Source organism: Lutra lutra, chromosome 1, assembly GCF_902655055.1.
Source record: "Lutra lutra chromosome 1, mLutLut1.2, whole genome shotgun sequence".
NCBI lineage: Eukaryota > Metazoa > Chordata > Mammalia > Carnivora > Mustelidae > Lutra > Lutra lutra.
The window spans coordinates 69908704-69931172 of record NC_062278.1 but is presented as its reverse complement, the minus strand read 5'-3'; the positions used below and the strand labels follow the sequence as shown (position 1 = coordinate 69931172).

General features: G+C 34.9%; 1 protein-coding gene across 3 annotated transcripts in view; it reads left to right on the top strand.

The window, feature by feature from the left end:
• Positions 1-22469, top strand: part of XRN1 (5'-3' exoribonuclease 1) — a 109470-nt gene that overhangs the window by 12323 nt on the left and 74678 nt on the right. For 2 of the 3 annotated variants that reach the window (XM_047726791.1, XM_047726782.1), the window contains exons 3-15: positions 1638-1735; positions 3144-3253; positions 3347-3457; positions 4732-4814; positions 6989-7076; positions 7159-7327; positions 8050-8117; positions 8431-8568; positions 10748-10814; positions 11036-11141; positions 14955-15044; positions 18182-18338; positions 19156-19275. In XM_047726791.1, coding sequence (XP_047582747.1) covers positions 1638-1735; positions 3144-3253; positions 3347-3457; positions 4732-4814; positions 6989-7076; positions 7159-7327; positions 8050-8117; positions 8431-8568; positions 10748-10814; positions 11036-11141; positions 14955-15044; positions 18182-18338; positions 19156-19275 — 1405 coding nt within the window. Of the gene's footprint in view, positions 1-1637; positions 1736-3143; positions 3254-3346; positions 3458-4335; positions 4430-4731; positions 4815-6988; positions 7077-7158; positions 7328-8049; positions 8118-8430; positions 8569-10747; positions 10815-11035; positions 11142-14954; positions 15045-18181; positions 18339-19155; positions 19276-22469 lie in introns of those variants that run through there. The other variant, XM_047726800.1, reaches the window with a different exon arrangement.

Genomic DNA, 22469 nt, shown 5'->3' with positions numbered 1-22469 from the left:
CTTATCTAGTTGTTTTAACTACTGTATCTATACTGATGACTCCTCAATTTATCTTCCTGATAGATATCTCTCTCCAGAACCCCTAAATATCCAAATGTCTCATAAATATCTCCTTTTGGATACCGCAGATACATTTCAGGTTTAACATGTTCAGAACTGAAGACCACTTCAAAGCTGCCTTCCTTCTGTTTCCTAGTTCAGTGAATGTTAACACCATGCAAATAGCTGCTCAACCCAAAAGTCCAAGAGTAATTTGGACTTCTTCTTCCTCATTCTGCACACCCAATCCTACTTACCAGTCTCTTAAATTTGACATACATATTTACTTTTCATCTTTACTGCTGGTATTCTAAACCTTCCACCTACATTGATTTAATAGTCTTTCATTGTCCCTGCCCCAAATATCTCTGTGTTGCAGCCACATTAAACATTATGGCTGTTAAGTTCTCTTTCTCCCCACTAGAGTGTAAGCTCTGTGAAAATGGGAATCATTTCTATTATATTCCCCAAACTTGTCACATAATAATAACATTGAATTTGTTCAATCAAAGGAAGGAAGCTGAGAAAAGAAGAAAAAAATTTTCTGTTGAAGAAATTACAAATAAGTTGATATCTTCAGAGTTTTTGTTATATTGAATTTGGTAAGAGAGAGGTTACATATGAAAAAGATTGTTTATCATAGAAATATAATTCCACAGGGCACAGTAGGTAGAGCTAGTAGCAAAGCTGTAGAAAATGTACATAAAGCAGAGCTTATTAACTTACATGCCAGTGGCATACAGTATGCCACAAATGGGTACTAGGAGAAGCAGAATAGGAATCGAGAGGCCTATATTCAGACTTAGGTCTGTCCAACTCTAAAACACATGGTCTTTCTAGTAAGTCCTATTGCCTAAAAAATGAGGTATTATGGCAAATGATGTCATTAATGTTATTGGGCTTATATTTTAAATGTTTTTATGAGGAACCCCAAAGATATCCATTGCAATTTTATAGTTATTTTTTTTTAAGATTTTATTTATTTATTTGAGAGAGAGACAGTGAGAGAGAGCATGAGCTAGGAGAAGGTCAGAGGGAGAAGCAGACTCCCCATGGAGCTGGGAGCCTGATGTGGGACTCGATCCCGGGATTCCGGGATCATGACCTGAGCCGAAGGCAGTCGTCCAACCAACTGAGCCACCCAGGCGTCCCTATAGTTATTTTTTATATAATATTCTTAGATCATTGTAATAATGTACTTCTTGTTTGATGTTACTATTAAATGTAAAATGCAGTATATATAATGAATGTTTAATGCTCAACTTTTGAGCTTGTTTGTAGAATCAACTTGCTATATACTTAAGAAGAGAATTACTTTATAAATATTCCTAACATTCTGTGTCAGTTTTATACTGTTGTAATGTCTACTTCTATAGTCCTTTTTCTAAAAAACTCAATTCTTTAAATTAGTAAAAATGAACAATTCTGAGGCCCATCTTTATCAATTATAGTAATTTTAAAACTTATATTCTGTGTTGAACCTCAAATTGATTAATTAGTATTTTAGTTACAAAAGCATCTAAGTAAGTTTACTTTATATAAAGAACTATACTTTTTCCCAGAAACCTTGAGATTTTTTTTTTTCCTTAACATTTAAGGTCAGCAAAGGAGGCAGAAGACAAAATTAAAAAGGCATTAGAAAAAGGAGAAACTCTTCCTACAGAGGCCAGATTTGATTCCAACTGTATTACACCAGGTAAATTCACTGAGAGAAAAATTCTGAGAGATTGATTTTTTTTTAAAAAAGATTTTATTTATTTATTTATTCATCTGAGAGAGAGAGCCTGAGCAGAGGAGGGGGGCGCGGAGGGAGAGGGAGAGGGAGAAGCAGGCTCCCTGCTCAGCAGGGAGCCAGACATGAGTCTCTATCCCAGGACCCTGGGATTATGACCTGAGCATAAAACAGACAGTTAACCAACTGAGCCACCCAGGCACCTCAAATTCTGAGAGATTTAAATGTAAATGTAAGGGTTTTGTTTTTGTTTTGTTTTTTCAAATGTATTATAGCCTTTGCTTAATTTGTCCTTAAAATTCCAATTGCTATTTTCCCAGTTGTGTCTCCTCAGGAGATGTTTTGGTCATCTTGATTATAAGTGCTCCTATGAAGACCCACTCTAGAGATTTACAGATGTCGATAAGAGCAATTGTGGACAGGACTCTCCCAGATGCATAGAACTCCAAACGTGGAAGGATCTTAAAAGATCCCCTGTACTCCCACCATTTATTTGTACGAAAACTGATCCAGTGAGGTTGTGGCTCACCCACCGTCATGTAGCTAGCTATTGTATTCAGGATAAGAAACCCATTCTCCTAGTCTAGAGCACGTACTATTGTACTTCTTAAAGTATAGTTAAAAATTCTAGGATTTTAATGAATTTATCAGTATAATAAGTTTAATTTAACTTTGCAACAACATACACTGTACTTATTAGAGCTTTGTCTAACATCATTGCACTCCTTTACTTCGGAAAAATATCTTAAAATCTTATTTACTCATGAATTCTTTACTAACTGTGGTAATTTATCTTTCATTTAAGTGCCTTTATCATAATTGCTTGATTTAGTAACCAGTTTTATCCTAATTATGGTTTAAGACTGCATTGCCATTGACTCTTGACCATCTAAACTTTTTCTGAAACATAATCACCATAGACTCAGTTTCTAGAATAATAATAATTTTCTAGGTAAATAATAGTAATAATAATAGTTGTTATTATTAGCAATCTAAACCTGCGTGCCTTAAAAAAAAAAAAGTTCAGAATCCTGCAGAGGAGATAGAAGATTAAGTTTCATTAGGGAGTTGAAACTGGTATGAAAATGTGTGAAGCATAGTTTGAGGCAGTAGTAAAATTTCTTGACTTATCTATGTGACATTAACTTCATTTTAGGGTGAGCAGAGAAATGAGAAACAGTTGTAATATTTGCAAGAGAAAGGTACAAAATTACTTACTTTTCAAGATAAGCATGAGGGGTTTTGACTTCTTTAGAGATCTTACACCTAGCTTTTTCCTGCATACTCAGATCCAAGTTCATGTTGTCCCTGGGAACTCACTCTTTTTATGTCTCTCTCAGATTATAAACTTTTTAAAACTTTTTATTTATAGGGACTGAATTCATGGCCAGGTTACATGAACATCTGAAGTATTTTGTAAATATGAAAATTTCTACAGATAAGTCGTGGCAAGGAGTTACCATCTACTTCTCAGGCCATGAGGTTATTATCTTTTTTTATTTAAAGGGATTTTTTAAAAATTTAATATTTTAAAGCATAGCATTATTACCACATTTTTTTTAAACATATATTTAGACCCCCGGAGAAGGAGAGCATAAAATCATGGAATTTATCAGATCCGAGAAAGCAAAGCCAGATCATGATCCCAACACCAGACATTGTCTTTATGGTTTAGATGCTGACTTGGTAGGTATGATGTTTATTGTTATTATAACCTTATGCCGTTATAATTAAATCTCTAAGAGACTTATGTAAGAAGCTTTCTCGCTGTGGAAACAAATATTTTAGACATAATAAGGATTGCTACTTCTGCCATTAGCAAGGTTCTAAAACAATTGGAAAATGAACTCTTTTGCTATAGTTTATGATCAACAGATCTCTGTAGTCTTCATACTTGACTGATCCTAGTGCTGTGAATAGTCTGTCGAGATCAGGTAGAGAGCGCTTTTTACCCTCATGTTGATATATAACTTTCAATAATACCTGATCTGATAACTCCGAGACCCAGATAAATTTACTATGCTTTTTTTGTTTTAACTTTTTATTATGGAAATTTTCAAACATAAAGTAAAGAGTACAATATAATGAAACTTCCTATGTCCTTTATCCATCTTAAATAATTTTTAGCTCTAAATAATTTACCTTAATATTAATTTTCATTTTCTTATTCCTAACCATTGCTCTCCTTTTTCCTACTCCCCTTGACTCTTGAAGTATATCCCAGACATTGTATCACTTGGTCTGTAAATATTTTGTAATGTTTCTCTAAAGGAGAAGGATTGTTTTAAAAAAAATAACCATAATGCCATTATCCTACATAAAATAAAAATTAACAATCAGTGTTTTATATACAAATAACCATTTGGTATTCTCATTTCCCTGATGGCTTCGTAAATTTTTGATGTTGTTTTGTTTGAATCAGGATTGAAATAAAATAAACAATATATGTCGCAGTGGTTGATATGTCTCACTAGACTATTTGACTTCTTTGGGCATTAGAATACTATATGAGAAGATTAAATGAAAATGCCCTTTTCCAGTTTTTTTTAATTTTCACATATTAGAGGCATTCTGGACTCTAGAAGAATACTACATTCATCTGTCATGGAAGAGCTACAGTCTCTAATTTCTTATCCACTCCCTCTGGCAAATGGAAAGGTGTGAAAACCAAGAGAAGGTTTTGGGGATTTGGTGTGTTGGGGGTTGTGTGTGGACAGAATGGCAGTTATAAAGGTCATGTGAGTCTAAGGTAAACATTTTTTCTTAGAAAAACACACTTTATCCCATAACTAATAAGTGGATCAGATTTTGAAATTTGTATATTTAATGTGCTAATAAATTGTTTTTTTACTAAATAAGCATTTGTTTTTCTATATTGAAATGTTTTTTAGTTGTTTGTTTCTGTGAACCTGATAATATAAAAATTAGAGAATAGAAACTTTTTAATCATTTTTCAACAGATTATGCTTGGATTAACAAGTCATGAGGCACATTTCTCTCTTTTAAGAGAAGAGGTTCGGTTTGGTGGCAAAAAGACACAAAGGTAAATTATATTGCACATAAGGAAAAGAAAGAACAGCAATTAAATTAAGGACAGTAATCATCTAACAGAAAAATGATCTGTAAAAATTTTCTCCCATTCCACAGTTGACTTTTTACTCTGCTTTTAGTGTCATTTGATGTACGAAATTTTTTTAATTATGCCAATGTCCAGTTTATTTTTCTCTTTTATTTCTTGTACTTAAAATATAATGCCAAGAAATTGCCAGATCTAATGTTATAAAGCTTTTCCCCGTTTTAAGAGTTTTGTAGTTTTAGCCCTTATACTTAGGTCTTTGATCCATGTTAATTCTGTATATGATGTAAGGTAAGGGTCAGCTTCATTCTTTTGCATGTGAATATCAGTTTTCCCAAAACCACTTGTTGAAGAGACTGTCTTTTCCCCCATTGAATCGTCTTGGCACCTTGGTCAAAAATTGCCTGACCATTTATGCAAGGGTTTATTTCCGGGCTCTGTATTCTATTGAATTGATCTTTATGTTTGTCTTTATGCCAGTACCACTGGTAGTAAAGTATTTTGATTACTGAAACTTTGTAATAAGTTTTGAAATCAGAAAGGGTAAGACCTCCAACTTTGTTCTCCTTTTTCAGGATTATTTTGGCTATTTGGAGTCTTGTGAGATTAACAATTTTTAGGATTTTGTTTGTTTTTGTGGAAAACATCATTGGGATTTTGATTGTGATGACATTGACTATATAGATTTTTTTGGCTACTATTTACAGCTTCGTCATAAGTCTTCTAATCCATTAATGCAGAATGTTTTTCCATTCTTTAATTTTTTTTCTGCAGCATTTTGTAGTTTTAGTATATAAGTCTTTTGCCAGCTTTTTTTTCTTACTTGTTTTTCCTTTTACTTAAAAAAAATTAATGCAGTCACCATGCTATACATTAATTACATCTCCAGGACTTATTTATCTTATAACTGAAAACTTCCATCTTATGACCACCTTCCCCTATTCCTCACTCCCTAAGTTCAGTTTTTTGCCTCTGTTTTTTTTCTTTTGTCTTCTTGGTCAAGTTTATTCCTAAGTGTTTTATTCTTTTGGATGGTATTCTAAATGGAATTGTTTCTTAATTTCTTTTTTGGGTTATTTGTTGCTGGAATGTAGAAACACTGCTGATTTTTATGTGTTGATCTTGCTTCCTACAGTTATACTGAATTCATTTTTTGGTCCTAGTAGCTTTTGTGGATTCTGTGGGATTTTCTGTATATGGACTCATGGTGTCTGTAAATAGAGATAGTTTTCTTCTTTTTCAATTTGTGTATCTCTTATTTCTTTGCTTGCCTAATTGCGCTGGCTTGGACTTCAAGTACAATGCTGCTGAATAGCTATAGTGAAAATGGGCATCCTTGTCTTGTTCCTGTTCTTAGGAGGAAGGCCTTCAGTCTTCTACCATCAACATATTAGATGTGAATTTTTCATAAATTCCCTTTTTGATATTAAGGAGATTCCCTTCTATCCCTACTTGACTGAGTACTTTTATCATAGAAGGGTATTGATTTTGATAAATGTTTTCTTTGCTAGTTGATTGTATGGTATTTTTTCCTTTGTTTATTAGTGTGATCTATTACATTGATTTATTTTCCTATGTTGAGCTGTCCTTGTATTCCTGGGCTAATCCACTTGCTCTGGTATCTGATCTTTTTAAAGTACAACTGTCAGTTTATATTCTTACTTCTGGTTAAAGTTGGAATATTGGCCAATAGCTAAGGTATATAGACCCCTAAACCAAGCCAGGGAAAGATAAGAGGAAAGAAATGATGGTGCCTCACCATTGAAGCCTTAGACTGTACTTCAGTAGGCAGAAAAGTATATATATTCACTTATCTGTATGCTTTATGCTGGTGGCCAACCTTAAATGGGCCAGATCCCATGGTTTCTCATATCTGTTATATCTTATTTAGGCTTTCTTAATTCTGAGCATGTTTCCACAGAAAGCATAATGCAGACAAATTATTTTGAACTTTATGTTACATCTATTATAATTATACTTTTATGTTTATACTACCTTGGAGATTTCATATAAATTACATGCCTAGATTACAAGAATTAATTATTTTCTAATGATAAGTTTTATTTTAAGCATTGCTGCATTTTAAAATTTGAGCCTTAAAGATATAATTAATTCTTTGTTGATCATCTGACTAATTACAGGGTATGCGCACCAGAAGAAACCACATTTCACCTCCTACACTTGTCTTTAATGAGAGAGTATATTGACTATGAGTTTTCAGTACTGAAAGTAAGTATTAATATAGCTGTGAACCAAAGATGTGTTAGAAGGAATTTCCATACGATTTGATTTTTTCTCCATTTTGCTGTAGGACAAGATCACTTTTAAATATGATATTGAAAGGATAATAGATGATTGGATTTTGATGGGATTTCTTGTTGGGAATGATTTTATCCCTCATCTACCTCATTTACATATTAATCATGATGCACTGCCTCTTCTTTATGGAACATATATTACCATCCTGCCAGAACTTGGTGGTAAGAAAAGTTTAATATTCATTGGAGGCTACTTTTATTAAGCACTCAGCTAATCCTAAAAATTTCACTCAGTTTATTAGATTATTGCATGCACAATTATATTAGGGAAAAAATTGGGGGTTTCCTTTGGTCTAAGGCACCAAGCTCTGGGATTGTAATTTTCAGTGGCTCACAAGCAAAGAAAATGACAAGTTAGGAAGCCTCATGTATTGATATCTGACTCATCTCTGCCTTTGATTGTTTAAGAAAGCCATCGGAAGTTGTTGATTTCACTTATTAAAGCACAGAAGTTCATTTTTCTGAATGGATAGGTATTGAAGTATTTAATAGGGAAAGCTTTTTCAATTAAAATGAGGAATCGATAAGCAATGGTGAATTCTGAATAAAACAGATAGCAGAATAGCAGGGTATTAGTTCTTCTCAAGTTAACATATTAAATGAATAATCTGGATAGATTTTAGAACATATTTAATTAACTATTAGCAGATGTCGGAAATGTGGGAGGATTATTATGTGAACCTGGAATTTCTTTTATTTTGCTTTAGTTGTTACATATTTTATATTATAATAACATCAAGTTCATAGAAACTAGAGTCAGTTATATAGTTTTTTCTTGATTAGTCGAGTGCCAGTATTCAACATTTTATAAAAAGAGTTTTATAGAATTGTTTAGAAAAAATAGTGTCAGCTTTTAGTACAAATTTAGATTTTGTTCCTTTTAGGTTATATTAATGAAAGTGGGCATCTCAACTTACCTCGATTTGAGAAATACCTTGTGAAACTATCAGATGTAAGTAACTAGATATTTTTATTTTCTTGTCCCAGGTAGAGATAAGTGGTCAGAAACCAGTTACATAGTGTCGGAAGAAAAAGTTTTGGTACTTCTACTCCAATTGATCATTCTTTTATAATTTCACCTAATTTTATTTTTATCTGCTTTTTATTTGTCATTTTCAGACTAGTAGATGAGGTCCCCATGTGCACAAAAAAGTAACATTCTTTGATTTCCTATGCCCCAGAAGTAGCAACTGGTAAAAGTTTGGGTTGTATTTTTCCAAGCATACTCAAATTATTTTTAAATGAATTTAAATATTTCTGTACAGTTTGATCGGGAGCACTTCAGTGAAGTTTTTGTGGACCTAAAGTGGTTTGAAAGCAAAGTTGGTAACAAGTACCTCAATGAAGCAGCAGGTGTTGCAGCAGAAGAAGCCAAGAACTACAAGGAAAAGAAAAAAACAAAGGTGTTCATTTTTTTAGGTGTCCTTTCAATTTTTTAGCTATAAAAGTAAAGCTGATATTCCTTGTTCCTCATTTTCTTTCTTATGGTTTTTAGGGTTGCCTTATTTCATTTTCATTTCTTATTTTCTCCTATTGAACATTTAAAAAGATTTTTTTGGTTTCTTCTCTATTAGATCCTGTCATTTAAATCTGATGTTTAAAAACCAACTTCTTATTTTTTACTTTTGAAGAAGAACATTGTGTTTTCTTTGTTCATTCATCCTATTAATAAGTGTAGAAAAACTTCTAAATAAAAGAGCCCAGAAAATTAGTTATCTTTTTTAAAAATGCAGGCATTTAATAGTGAGACATCAACCAGATCAGTGATTTTTCTCTAGAAATAATTTATATATAAAATCATATACAAGGTGCCTGGGTGGCTCAGACATTAAGCTCAGATCATGATCCTTGGGTCCTGGGATCCGGCCCCTAATGGGGCTCCCTGCTCAGCAGGAAGCCTTCCATTCCCCCTGCTTGTGTTCCCTCTCTCACTGTGTCTCTCTCTGTCAAGTAAATAAATAAAATCTAGAAAACAAAACAAAAAGGGGCTTCTGGGTGGCTCAGTGGGTTAAAGCCTCTGCCTCGCACTCAGGTCATGATTTCAGGGTCCTGGGATCAGGCCCCGCATCAGGCTCTCTGCTCAGGGGGGAGCCTGCTTCCCTGCCTCTCTTTCTCTGCCTGCCTCTGCCTACTTGTGATCTCTGTCTGTCAAATAAATAAATAAATACTTTAAAAAAAAAAAAAAGCAATAGGCTAGTTTAAGAGTAAATAATAGCACAATAGCTAATGCTAGTGCTCAGTAATTAAATAATTATTTATTATTTTATTATTGTTAGAACAAATAAATAATAGAATCAGAATATGCTAATACCCTATAAAACATCACTAATAAGCTCTAAAGAATGTCTTATATGTGTTAGCTCAGAAAATAAACCTCTTCTGAAATTTTCCTCAGCCTATTCATAATTATTGAGTTCTGATAAAATTGAGGAGTTTCCTGCACTCTCCTTGCCATACTGGTTCTATTTAGGTTCAAGGCTAGTAACTCTTGCTCCAAAAGGGCATTTATCCTAATTTTCTCTAGTGTAGTCCTTCTACTTGATTAGATTTTTCTCAGTGAAGCTTAGGAGCAGTCCATTTGCATTCTACTGTGTTTTTGCTCTTAAGGAAATAGTCTCAGAAACTTTTTGGGAATCTGTACTTTACTCACAAAACTTACACATCAGTAATCCCTGGCTCCACCCATCTCAGCCCAGTCCTTAAGCTTCACAAGACTTCCGGCATATGTAGTTACTATTAAAGACATTGGCAAAATGGGAGGAACTAGAGGAAGAGCCCAAGCACAGGAAGTTAGCTGAGGCTCTAGTTTGGATGAACAAAGGGAAATGGGAATAAGGGAGTAGGAAGAACTAATGAAAGTCACTGGCAGTAGATAGGCAATCAGAAAATAGAAGAGAGAAGAGTTGAGATCACAAGGGCAGAAAAACAGCTGGGCAGGAATATGAAGAATGTGATGAGATGGGAAAACTATAGAAAAGCAAATGAGTTGCATGAGAGAAAAATTTAGAAGTGGAGATAGAAAACAGTTATAAGAATGATGAAATCCAGGGGCACCTGGGTGGCTCAGTGGGTTAAAGCCTCTGCCTTCGGCTCAGGTCATGATCCCAGGGTCCTGGGATCAAGTCCCACATTGGGCTCTCTGCTCAGCGGGGAGCCTGCTTCCTCCTCTCTCTCTCTCTCTGCCTGCCTCTGCCTACTTGTGATCTGTGTCAAATAAATAAACAAAATCTTTAAAAAAAAATTGTTTAAAAAAAAAAGAATGATGAAATCCAGAGATACAGAAAACATGTAATATTTGTAATCATTGGATTCAATTGTAAACAAATAGATTATATTAACTCAATAGGTGAGAATTACCTATTACATATTTTTGATAGGCCTGAATATTAAGTTCTACATGATAAAGATTTAGAAAACAAATGATATAAAACCAAAACACTTACATAGCATTTGCAGATTATTTTTTGAATGAACTTTTACAGTGTTGTCACTTAAGGATCAGTCAGTTCTTTCTAGTATTTTTTAAATCTCTGTATTCAGTTATCTTGCCATTAATTTTATGTTGATTTGTAATTTTTGTAGGGCCAGGAAAATGCCATTTGTTGGGCTGCTTTAGACAAAAGTGGAGAAGAAGTGGTAACTTCTAAGGGTGAGTACAAACTCTGTATTCTTTGTTTTTTTTTGTTTTTTTTTTTTTTGACAGGATAGTTAATTATCTTTCCTTAGTAAATGCTAATTCAATAATATTGGATAGAATAGATTTCTATGTTAGTTTTTAAGCATTTGCTTTGATAAATATTTACCAGACCATAGGTAGAAAAACAGAATATTTATAATTTTAAGCCACTATTTTTCTGGCTTTTTTTCCAGATAATTTAGAAGATGAGACTGAAGATGATGACCTATTTGAAACTGAGTTTAGACAATATAAAAGAACATATTACATGACGAAGATGGGAGTTGATGTAGTGTCTGAGTACGTTTTTACCAATGCTTTTACTTTAAAATAGAAAAAATTAGATTTTGTGGTTCTTCAAAAAACAGCATAATTTTGATAGTTAAGGTAGTGGGCGAGGAGAATTTTTTGGTTATAGAAATTATTGTAGTGTCAATCTTTCAACTGCTGTGGTTTTGGAATAGGTGATAACTGACATGTGTTATATTCCTGTAGTAAAAAAAAGTTGCCAAGTAGGGACACCTGGGTGGCTCAGTCAGTTGGATGTCTGCCTTCAGCTCAGATCATGATCCCAAGGTCCTGGTAACGAGTCTCAAGTCAGACTCCTTGCTCAACAGGGAGCCTGCTTCTTCCTCTGCCTGGTACTCCCCCTGCTTGTTCTCGCTCGCTTTCTCTTTCTCTCTGACAAGTAAATAAATAAAATCTTTAGGGGCACCTGGGTAGCTCAGCGGGTTAAAGCCTCTGTTTTCAGCTCAGGTCATGATCCCAGGGTCCTGGGATCGAACCCTGTATCAGGCTCTGTGCTCAGCTGGGAGCCTATTCCTACCCCACACCTGACTGTCTGCCTACTTGTGATCTCTGTCAAATAAATAAAATCTTTAAAAAAAATTTAAAAAATAAAATCTAAAAAAAAAAAAGTTGGCAAGTAGAAAACAATTTGTTTTTTTCCCATTCCATTTTCTAGACTCCCGTCAAACTCATCTCAAAAGCTACCTGGCTTAGCCCCAAGTTAATAATCTAGCTCAAAAGTTCCTTAAGAAGTTGACCTCTAGAATGGTAGATTTCATACCTTTAAACTGCAACCCACAATATGAACTATGTATGTTTGTATTTATTTAATTAAAATCTTTAGCGGTTACCAAGTACCAAGTGTTATTCTAAACATTTAAAAAATATTGACTTACTTAATTCTCACAACAATTCTTTAAGATAAATAAGTTATTATTATTTTACAATAGAAGAAATTAAGGAATGGAAAGGTTTTTTTTAAGGCAGGTTCATTTTTTTTTTTTAAGATTTTATTTTTAAGTAGTCTCTACACCCAGTATGGGGTCCGAACTTACAACCCCAAGATCAAGAGTTGCATGCTGGGTGCTTGGGTCGCTCGGTCGTTAAGTGGCTGCCTTTGGCTCAAGTTGTGAACCGAGAGTCCTGGGATCGAGGGTCATGTCAGGCTTCCTGCTCCTCTACTTCTCCCTCTTCCACTTCCACTTCCTCTTCCACTTCCCCTGCTTGTGTTCCCTCTCTCACTGTCAAATAAATAAATAAAATCTCTTAAAAAGATTTTATTTATTTATTTATACTCTACCAACTGAGTGAGCCAGGCACCCCAACGATTTGAGAAGCTTAAGTGACTTGCCCAAGGTGGCATGGTCAGAGACAGAACCAGAATTTGAACATAGGTGATCTGGCTCCTGCGTTAATCCTCTCTCTCTCTCTTTTCTAAGTTTATTTTTTTAAGTAATCTCTACACCCAGCATGGGGCTCAAACTCACGACCTCAAGATCAAGGGTCACATGCTCTACTGACTGAGTCAGCTTAGGTGCCCCCAGTTAATATTCTTTAACCACTGGATGAGACTGCTTCTCCATAAGAGAGATAAGAGTTTCATGAAATGCTATGTACCCTTTTACTTGCTTAGATATTATACTTAGATATTTTCTATACTATAATTTTTACTTTTCTTTTAATATAATAAAGCACTACATATTAGATCTTTTCTATAATCTGCCCAGAGATAGACTTTCAGACATTGCTTTATGTACGCTCAGACTGTCTTCCATTCTAGTCTAGACGTAGTATTTCTTGTCTCTTTTCATACTGACCTCCAGGAACTAGAGGTATAGGAATTCTAGTACAGTTCACCAGCTCATTTGAAGCTTTGTCAAGTACCATTAGCATGTAAGACTTGAGAAATAAAATATTTAAAATAGTTATGCTTTTAATATTTTATTCCTTAATCCTTATATTTCCTTGATTACAGTTATGTAGCACTGTAATACCTGCTGTAGGCACTAAATCCTTAATTTGATAGCTAACAAATCTTGTTTTATTTCCCTTCCTTTTTATATATTAAAATGTAGACTTATGAAAATAATGATACCATTTGCTTGCCTAACAAATAAGCAAATCTTTTAAAATTCTTATATTCAGTGTTGGTCCAGAAGCAATGATGGTAGTATTCTTTCCCATTTATTGGTGAAAATATAAATTGGTAAAATTATTTTGGGAAGTACATATCCAGAAGTCTTTAAAATATTTATCCCTTTGGAGCTCCTGGGTGGCTCAGTTGTTAAGTGTCTGCCCTGGGGCTCAGATCATGATCCCAGGGTCCTGGGATCAAGCCCCACATCCAGCTCCCTGCTCCATGGGAAGCCTGCTTCTCTCTCTCCCATTCCCCCTACTTCTGTTCCCTCTCTATCTGTGTCTTTCTCTGTCAAATAAATAAATCTTTATGAAAAAAATATATTTATCCCTTTGACACAATAATTCTAATTATTAATCTGTCTTAAAAATATAAACTTAAACACAGAAGATCCTTATACACAAGGATGTTTATTGCAGTTTTTTATAATAGTACAAAATTAGAAATGATCTACCTGTCCTCATAATCATGTCTGCTTCCCCTGTATCATACCATCTTGCCATTACTCTGTCTTCAGAATCTGTAGAACTGCTAAACTGTTATTTATAAGAAGTTTGTAACAATTTAGGAAGATACTTATAGTATATTATTAAGCACAAATTTCAAAAGCAGGACACAAAATCATGTATACAGTATACTCTCATTAATATTGAACAAAACAACCAACCAACCTAGGCATAGAAAAAAGACTGAAAGGAAACATACCAAATATAATAGTGATTGCTCTAAGGTGATTAAAAATGCTTTTCTTGGGTGCCTGGGTGGCTCAGTTGGCTGAGCGACTACCCTCTGCTCAGGTCATGATCCCTGAGTCGCAGGAATGGAGTCCCGCATCGGGCTCCCAGCTCCATGGGGAGTCTGCTTCTCCCTCTGACCTTCTCCCCTCTCGTGCTCTCTCTCACTGTCTCTCTCTCAAATAAATAAATAAAATCTTTTAAAAAATGCTTGTCTTTGTTATCTAGATTTTTAATAATGAAAACATTTTTTAATGAAAATTTAATATGTTTCATTTTCAAAAGTGTACCTCCTAGAAATATTGAGATCTGGAATTTCTAGCTGGCATCTCTACCTAAATTTTGGTAATAGCCACCAGCAGGTTTATGGCTACTTTTTGGCTTTCGTCCAAGTTTCATGGGTGTGTGGGTGTGTGTTTATGTATTTTACCTTAAATCATGGTCTTTGAGAAAGAAAGGATTACAGGGAATAATATTCCGTAAATACAGCATTTTTCAAAGTGTGTTCTAGCTGCTATAACCAGATTCTGTGATCTTCCTGATTTCCTCCTATGATTTTTCTTAGGCGTCCTCCCAGCTAAAGTTTCCCATTCCTGTTTCCCATCACACCCTAACTATTTAGGACAGTAGTAGTGCCACTTTATAGAAAGCTTCATGGGCCAAATCCTCGAACTTTAAACTGCAGGCATAGTACCTTGACTGAATAAATATGCACAGTAGGTTTAAGTATTGTGATAGACAGTTTAGGAAAACTATAAGGCGAACCTTTAACCTGACAGGATGAAATTTGTTTTAAATACTATTTTGGAATTTTTCTGATTACAATTTTTAGCTTCTTCACTGATTATATAAAACATGTGAGGGAAAGTGTATTAGCAGATATCATGCTCTAAAGACAAATGGCCTGTCTTCAAAAATTAACATTATAATGAAAATATTCTTTTCCATTTTCAGTGACTTTCTGGCTGATCAAGCTGCATGTTATGTTCAGGCAATACAGTGGATTTTGCACTATTACTATCATGGAGTTCAGTCCTGGAGCTGGTGAGGAATACAAACAAAAATAAAGTTTTGATTTTAATTTTAAATTTAAATTTTTTTTTTTTAAATAATGGTTTGTTCTCCTGTAATCTCATTTGTAGATCTCTTTTCTCTTTATTCCTACTTATGGTGGCATTTTTAAAAAGATACATACAACCAAGTTTAAATGAAATATAGGTAATCTTTTCTTATATGAAAGTACTTTTTAAAGACCTTTGTGTACAAAGATACTTCCAGCCCTAGCAGATGACCAATGATGAAACCTCTTTCAATCTAAGGATTTAAAATTGTCTCTCATGATGAATCAACTGTGACAGAGTCTTGATAATTATTAGGTCTGAGTAATAGTTATATAGGGCTGTTCATTATATTCTTTGCTACATTATTGTGTATTTGAAGAAATTTTTCTGTCAAGAGTGATTACTAAAGAATGGGTTATTTGAATGTAAGACTGGAAGGGTAAAGAAGAAGAAAGAAGAATTATTTACTTTTCCTAGAAATAGTAATAATTTTCCATTTCTCCCATGTTTCCTATTCCAGAAAGTTATGTCTACATTTCTAAACCATCCGAATAGAAAAATAACAAAGCAAAATATGATGCAGGGAAAAGTAGAGACTTTTAAGTGATGAAAATTGTTCTGTTTTGTTTTGCTTTGCTAACACCTTTACTAGGCTTTGTTTTAAAGCACCATACATCCAAACACACCAGTACAAATTATGTATATTAATACATAAAAGATTATAATACAAAAAGATTGTAATCTTTAAAAAAATAATCTTTTTTTTTAATGATTTTATTTATTTATTTGTTAGAAAGAGAGAGAGAGAGAGGGAGCGAGCATGAGCACAGGCAGACAGAGTGGTAGGCAGAGGCAGAGGGAGAAGCAGGCTCCCCGCTGAGCAAGGAGCCGGATGTGGGACTCGATCCCAGGACGCTGGGATCATGACCTGAGCCGAAGGCAGCCGCTTAACCAACTGAGCCACCCAGGCGTCCCTAAAAAAATAATCTTTAAAAAAAACTTAGCAATACATAATCTAATTCTGAGGGCCTCTCTGAAGAGCATTCTAATGACAAAAATCCTTGATTTGCCATTTCTTAATAGGATGAGTGTAAACTAATCCTATTATGTATCATGCATAAGGCCAGGCACTTGAAAAGCATGTTCTCCTATAATCCTCACCACTTTATTGTTATCTGACTTTAACAGATGAGGCCCAGTTATCTTTATTACTTTAGAAAGGAATCGATCTACTCTTTCTTTCTTTCTTTCTTTCTTTGAGCAGCATGGAGGGGCAGAGGGAGAGGGAGAAAGAGAATCTTAAGAAGGCTTCATGCCTAGCATGGAGCCCAACATAGGGCTTGGTCTCACAACCCTGAGATCATGACCTGAGCCAAAATCAAGGGACACTTAACCAACTGAGCTCCCCAGGAACCCCAGAAAGTAATCTTTATAAAGTCATACACCCAAGAATCAAGTCTAAGCCTGTCTGATTCTAAAATCTATACATTTTCCATTCTAAATGCTATTCTACCTCCTAAACTTTCTCATCTTTTTGAAATATGTCGTAATTGTGGGGATAATATACTTATTTTTTAGCATCCTTAGTCAAACATTAAAAACAATGAAATTTTTTTTTTAAAGATTTTATTTATTTATTTGAGAGAGAGACAGTGAGAGAGAGCATGAGCGAGGAGAAGGTCAGAGGGATTAGCAGACTCCCCGTGGAGCTGGGAGCCCGATTCGGGACTTGATCCCGGGACTCCGGGATCATGACCTGAGCCGAAGGCAGTCGTCCAACCAACTGAGCCACCCAGGCATCCCCAATGAAATTTTTTTAAATTGTTATGTTCGGAGCTTTGTAAAAAAATATTTATACCTGTAGTTGTAGATTGGAAGGCATTAAAAATAAAAATAGTGTGTATGATTGATAAATGGTTTAATCCTATATATATATATATATACCAATTCAAAGATACAAAATTCTTTTTTTTTTTTAAAGATTTTATTTATTTATTTGACAGACAGAGATCACAAGCAGGCAGAGAGGCAGGCAGAGAGAGAGAGGAGGAAACAGGCTCCCGCTGAGCAGAGAGCCCAATGCGGGGCTCGATCCCAGGATCCTGGGATCATGACCTGAGCCGAAGGCAGAGGCTTTAACCCACTGAGCCACCCAGGTGCCCCTCAAAGATACAAAATTCTTAGAGCTAACTAGTAACAACCATACGAGCTCAGACTCACTGTTCTGTCTGTGCTCTTGAGAGAGGCTCCAGTTCATGTGTTCTAACTGAAAGTCTTCTGACTACCTCAGTACCTCATTCTTTTTTTTTTTTTTTTTTCCGGTACCTCATTCTAAGAGTCTGTTGATTGGAAGATTCACACTCAATATCGTAGAAGCTAAAAAGACCATTATATTTTATATATACATACACATACATGTATACACACATATATATGTATATTTATATAAATATATGTTTGTGTGTGTATTTCTATCCTTCAGTTACACGATACATCCCAATTTTGGAAATGTGAAATTATACCTTAAAAATTAAAGAAATACAGGGGCGCCTGGGTGGCTCAGGTCATGATCCCAGGGTCCTGGGATCGAGACCCACATCCAGCTCCCTAGTGAGCAAGGAGCCTGCTTCTCCCTCTCCCTCTACCTGCCGCTCCCCCTGCTTGTGCGCACGTGCTCTCTCTCTGTCAAATAAATAAATTAAATCTTTAAAAAAAATTGAGGGGCGCCTGGGTGGCTCAGTGGGTTAAGCCGCTGCCTTCGGCTCAGGTCATGATCTCAGGGTCCTGGGATCGAGTCCCACATCGGGCTCTCTGCTCAGCAAGAAGCCTGCTTCCCTCTCTCTCTCTCTCTCTGCCTTCCTCTCCGTCTACTTGTGATCTCTCTCTGTCGAATAAATAAATAAAATCTTTTAAAAAAAAATTAAGGAGATACAACATTTGTTGCCATCATATGATCTAAATATGCTAATGCTGATTTCTTAAATCAAGTGATAGTACTATGGGTGATCTTTTTTTTTTCTTTAGAGTTATTGCTCTGTTGTTAAAAAGGAAAAGGTTATATTTAATATTGACCTGTTGCATAAAGTTGCCAATTGTTTAAAACTCAGTTTTGTTTTACAGGTATTATCCCTACCATTATGCACCTTTCCTGTCTGATATCCGTAACATCAGTACACTCAAAATCCATTTTGAACTAGGAAAACCTTTTAAGCCATTCGAACAGCTTCTTGCTGTACTTCCAGCAGCTAGCAAAAATTTACTTCCTACATGCTACCAGGTGGGTTTTAAAATTAAATGTTTGTATGTCCTTTTTGATACTTAGGAGTTCCTCATATAAGAGATGATGACTCGAGCCAAAGGCAGCCACTTAACAACTGAGCCGCCAAAGCACCCCAGATTCTTGGATTTTAGAAATTTTTTTCTTTTTAAATTATCTTAGATACAGTTCTTACATTACTTGCCAAAATCAACGGATGAGGACTTGAAAGTTCATAAGTAAATTAAGGTTAACAATGGAGGACTGTTGGAAACCTGTGAAATTAAGTCTGAGAACAGAATTTAAGTGGGCCTTATAGAGTGATAAGACAATGAAAGATAGAAGTGGTAAACTTGAAATTCAGAGTAAAGATGGTTTTGCTACATAACTAGGTCACTACAATGGGAAAGTAAGAGTAGCTGTGAAATTAGAAGTCTCATAGTTGAAAATCAAAATATAGCAAGTATATTGCAGCATTTCTTTTTTTTTTTTTTTAAAGATTTTATTTATTTATTTGTCAGAGAGAGAGAGGGAGAGAGAGCGAGCACAGGCAGACAGAGTGGCAGGCAGAGGCAGAGGGAGAAGCAGGCTCCTGAGCAAGGAGCCCGATGTGGGACTCGATCCCAGGACACTGGGATCATGACCTGAGCCGAAGGCAGCTGCTTAACCAACTGAGCCACCCAGGCGTCCCTATTGCAGCATTTCTAAGATGTAAAAATTTAGTTTTGCTTATGCTTAGGAATTTTAAACTGTAATGAGTAAATATTGTAAATATATTAACAAAAAGTTATATTGATATTAGTTCTTAAATTTCTATTACTCTTTTATATTTCCATAGCATTTGATGACCAGTGAAGACTCACCAATTATAGAATATTATCCACCTGATTTTAAAACTGACCTAAATGGGAAACAACAGGAATGGGAAGCTGTGGTACTAATACCTTTTATTGATGAGGTCAGTGCATGAAGTAGTTATATATATGTGAATATTCTTTCTTTTTTTCTTTCTTTCAAGTTTTTATTTAAATTCCAGTTAGTGTGGTATTAGTTACAGGTGTAGAATTTGGTGATTCATCACTTAGGATACCTGATGCTCATCACAACACTTGTCCTCCTTAATCCTCATCACCTGCTTAACCCGACACCCTGCCCACCTCCTCTCCAGTAAACATCAGTTTTTCTATAATAGTTGTTTTCTTGGTTTGACTTTTTCCCCCCATGTTCATTTGTTTCTTAAAGTCTGCTTATGAGTGAAACCATATAGTATTTGTCTTTCTCTGACTTATTTCACTTAGCATAATACTCTAGCTCCAGCTATGTCATTGCAATGACAAGAGTTCATTCTTTTTATCTGAGTAATATTCCATATTATATATATACCACATCTTCTTTATCCATTCATCAGTCGATGGACATTGGGCTCTTTCCAAGGTTTGGCTGTTGTTGATAATGCTGCTATAAACATCAGGATGCATTTATCCCTTTAAATTAGTATTATTATATCCTTTAGATAAATACCTAAAGATATTTACTACCAGATCATAGGGTAGTTCTGTTTTTAACTTTCTGAGGAACCTCCATACAGTTTTCCACAGTAGCTGCATCAGTTTACATTTCCACCAACAGTGTAAGAGTGTTCCCCTTTCTTCACATCCTTGCCAACACATGTTATTTCCTTTGTTATTAATTTTAGCCCTTCTGACTGGTGGGAGGTGATATCTTATTATAGTTTTGATTTGTATTTCACTGATCATGAGTGATGTTGAACATCTTTCCATTTATATGCATATATTTTAAATGATATTATTTCACATAAATTAATGAGCAATGGGTTTTAATCACCATTTATGTTTTATTAATGAGATTTCACTACTCCCTTCTTCATTATGTGCATAAAAACTTCTCGGTATGCCAATTATAAGAAAGTTGGAGTGGCTTTACTAACATTAGAAAAAAAGACTTCAGGACCAAGGAGTATTACCAGAGATCAAGAAGAAATTTCATATAGATTAAAAAGCCAAGTCAGTTTGGGGCACCTGGCTAACTCAATCAGTAGAGCATGTTACTCTTGATCTTGGGGTTGTGAGTTCAAACCCCATGTTGGACATAGAGATTACTTAAAAAAAAAAAAAAAAAAAAAAAGTCAGTTCATCAAGAAGATATAAAAATCCTGAATGTACAAGTACATTATAACAGAGCTTCAAATACATAAAGCAAAAGCTGTCAAAATTGAAAGGAAAGAAAAATTCAAAGGAAATTTGAAAATATTGTGATCTAAATGATAATAAAAACACAATATAATCTGTGTGATGAAGCTAAAATAGTGTTTTAAGAGGCATTTAAGTTTCTAGATGCTTATACTGAACAAAAAAAAGTCTCACAATAAATTACCTAAGCTTCCTACCATAAGAAAATGCAAGAGAAATTAAACCCAAACAAAACAGAATGAAGGAAATAATAAAGATAGGAACAGAAATCCATAGAAAATGAACAAACAATAGAGGAAAAATCAATGGAACCAAAAGCTCTGGAAGTAAATTTATCAAAAAAAGTGTCCTCTCAGGAGGAAAAAAAAACTGACATGTTTATGGAGTGGAGGAAACAAGTGTTTATTCACACCTTATTAGTTTTTAAGCAGGAATACCTGTTATATGTGAAAAGACACTTGCTAGCCACCAGACAGGATTAAGTTGTGACATAGCCATTATTGCCTGCATATGTACAGACTTAGTTCCATGTAGACAGTTATTGTTATTCATCCAGTTATCACTTTAATTCATTGTGATTGAATTTTAACTTAAGGTTGGACACCTCAATGGGATTTTCAACAAAATTGTATTATGATACTACCACTGAAACAAAACAGAATTACCATATTCTTCTATATTTTTTGGAAACAAAAGTTCAAAAGATATGCAAGAAGTTACCTAAAAATAGATATATAAGATGTAAAAAGAAAAATTCCTGTTATAAGATAGTCAGTGAAAGTATATGGTGGTGGAAATTATTAAATAGGAATACATGATAAAATTTTCAGAACTGAGAGATTGATAGGACCTACTTGTGCCTCGTGAAAAATTATTACTCAAACTCTGGTGTTACAAAGAGTTTACCTGCAGACTTGAGCTGTTTGGCATACATACTCTCACCCTTGCCTTCACCCTCACCCTTGCAGTCTAGTGGAGTTGGTTGTTTGAGATGATCTCACTGATAGGATTGGTGGTGGTGGTAGTTGTGAGCTGAGCCCTGTATGTGATCTCTCACCCTTTAGAAGGCTAACTCAAGTTTATTCTCAGAACAGGAGCTACAAAGCCTCTTGAGCTTTGGAGTTTGCATAGTGTCACTTCATTACATTCTTTTGAAAACAAATTATAAGACCAACTTGGATTTAAGAAGTAGGGAAATAGACCATTTTCTTAACATTTAAAGGAGCTTACATATCGAGATAGGAGGAATTATTATGGCCATCTTTGCAAACCATCTACTCTAGTCTGCCCCCTTTGACTAAAATTTGTATCCCATTCAAATATAAAACACTGACCTCTCCCAAAAATTTCATCTCAATTCTAGGCTCAAAGCCTAGAATTTCATCTTCAAATCAAGTCTAGTTGTAGATTAAGCTCCTCAAATGCAGCTCCCCCGGGACAGCTCTCCTGACTCAGACACCTGTGAATTTAAAAAAAAGAAAAACATTATCTATACTCGCCAACATCCCCAATTTTATGTTGGACAGACAATGACAGGATAACCACAATAAGTAGCTCCTATCAAAAAAGGGCAGGAACAGGATGCACGTAACAATCACTGATCCATAACAATTTTGAAATCCCAACTAAATAGCATGCAGCAAATCCCTATATCCAGAGACACATACTGTTCCTTGAATAGAGCCTAATTAGAGCCTAAATCTGTTCTCTGGGAGTGTCTCTGCAGTCTCTTCTAGATTTTTGGCCCCCTACTCTGGTTTCTTGATGCTACCCTCAAGATGTTGAGTAGAGAAAAAAAACAGGATTGGTTAAAAGGACAAGCTACACTACAGTCCTGTCTCAAAAAAGCCTTAACTGACTCTAAAAGTCACTCTAAAGCTGGAATGGCCCATTTGAGTTCTCCAAAGGTGCTGTAAAGGGCCTGAGACTTTATACCCTTCAT